This window comes from Octodon degus, unplaced genomic scaffold (genome assembly GCF_000260255.1).
Source record: "Octodon degus isolate 3935 unplaced genomic scaffold, OctDeg1.0 scaffold00021, whole genome shotgun sequence".
Lineage (NCBI taxonomy): Eukaryota > Metazoa > Chordata > Mammalia > Rodentia > Octodontidae > Octodon > Octodon degus.
In genome coordinates, this window is record NW_004524597.1 from 9,076,306 (window position 1) to 9,077,668 (window position 1,363).

Here is a 1,363-nt window from a genome sequence, read left to right on the forward strand (position 1 = left end):
GGCGAGCCCAGGCTCTGAGGCAGGAAGTTGAGTCCTAGGTGGAAACCAGGGGTCAGCTGAGCCCCAAGGGCCCAGGCAAGGCTCAACCTCACCTCATGCCTGCTTCCCCAGATTTTTAACCCAAACTGCACCTTTACTTTCCAACGTCACCATACACAGAGAAAAAGCAAACGGAACAATAAATAATTTATTGAAAGTGAAGGAATAAATATATAGGCATAGTTAAAAATAACTGTAAAAATCAGGAACATATATTGTATTTACACCAGGCACCCGCTGCCCGGGGCGGAGCGTGGGGTGGGCGTGGCTTCCCAGATCCCGCGCGGACCTCGGGCGCCTCCAAGAGGTAATCCGAGTATTTACAACAGAGGAAGCCGCGGGTGAACTGCAAGTTCCGAGCTTCTAGGAGCGCCTGGCCGCCAGGGAGCATGGGGTGCGCACCCTGCGCCCACGGAGCTGCACCCCTTGCACGACCTTCTGTACCCAGGAGCGATGGACCAGGAGGCTGGTGTAGACGCCTGGCCGGTTACGCTCTGCACAGCCCTCGCCCCAGCTGATGATGCCGCCCAGCAGCCAGGCATCATTGACCTGGCACATCAGGGGACCCCCGGAGTCGCCCTGCGGAGGGAAGAGGCAGTTAGAGACCAGGATGGGTCAGGCAGTGGGCAGAGGCTCCCTCCTGCCCCGAGGGGGAGAAGCACTCTGAGCAGCCCTCCCCCACAGGCCCGTGGAGAGGAGTGTCCTTATTTCTGTTCACTGGGGAGAAAATTGAGGTTCACGGGGAAGAAACAACTCGCACCAGGGGGCAACAGCGTGGCCTCACTTTGGCCACGGGCAATTATCACTACCCCATCATGCCATGCCCAGCGGCAGCTGGCTCTGGGGACCCCTTCAGAATGCCAGCTCTTCCAGCGAGTGGCATGGCTGTGTAGCGGACAATGGATGTGTATACAAAAACATGGGGCAGGCTGTCCTTAGGGCAGGATGGGAAGGGGTGGATGCTCACCACACAGGCATCCCGCTGCCCCTCCAGGTAGCCAGCGCACAGCATGTCTTCTGTGATGGCGTCCTGCCCTGCTCCACGCCAGTACAGGTGGCTGCAGACCTCTGAGTCGATGATGGGCACCTTCAGCTTCTGTAGAGTCTGTGGGTAGGGCAGAGCTACAGGGAACAGGAGGAGAGAGTCAGCCTGGGCCCTCCTGGTGCCCCTCGAAGGCCCAGTGCGCTCCATGCTCTCTATAGTATTTCTTTCTTTCTTTCTTTCTTTCTTTCTTTCTTTCTTTCTTTCTTTCTTTCTTTTTTTTTTTTTTGCGGAACCGGGGATTGAACTCAGGCCCTTGCGCTTGCCAGGGAAGCGCTTATT

At 56.9% G+C, this 1,363-nt stretch overlaps 1 protein-coding gene across 3 annotated transcripts in view; it reads right to left on the minus strand.

The window, feature by feature from the left end:
* Window positions 1-204: 204 nt before the first annotated feature.
* Prss22 (serine protease 22) overlaps window positions 205-1,363 on the minus strand; it is a 4,328-nt gene continuing 3,169 nt past the window's right edge. For all 3 annotated transcript variants that reach the window (XM_023711700.1, XM_023711699.1, XM_023711698.1), the window contains 2 exons: window positions 1,007-1,161; window positions 205-618 (listed from right to left, as the gene is read on the minus strand). In XM_023711700.1, the coding sequence (XP_023567468.1) occupies window positions 403-618; window positions 1,007-1,161 (371 nt within the window). In that variant the 3' untranslated portion in view covers window positions 205-402. The remainder of the gene's footprint in view (window positions 619-1,006; window positions 1,162-1,363) is intronic.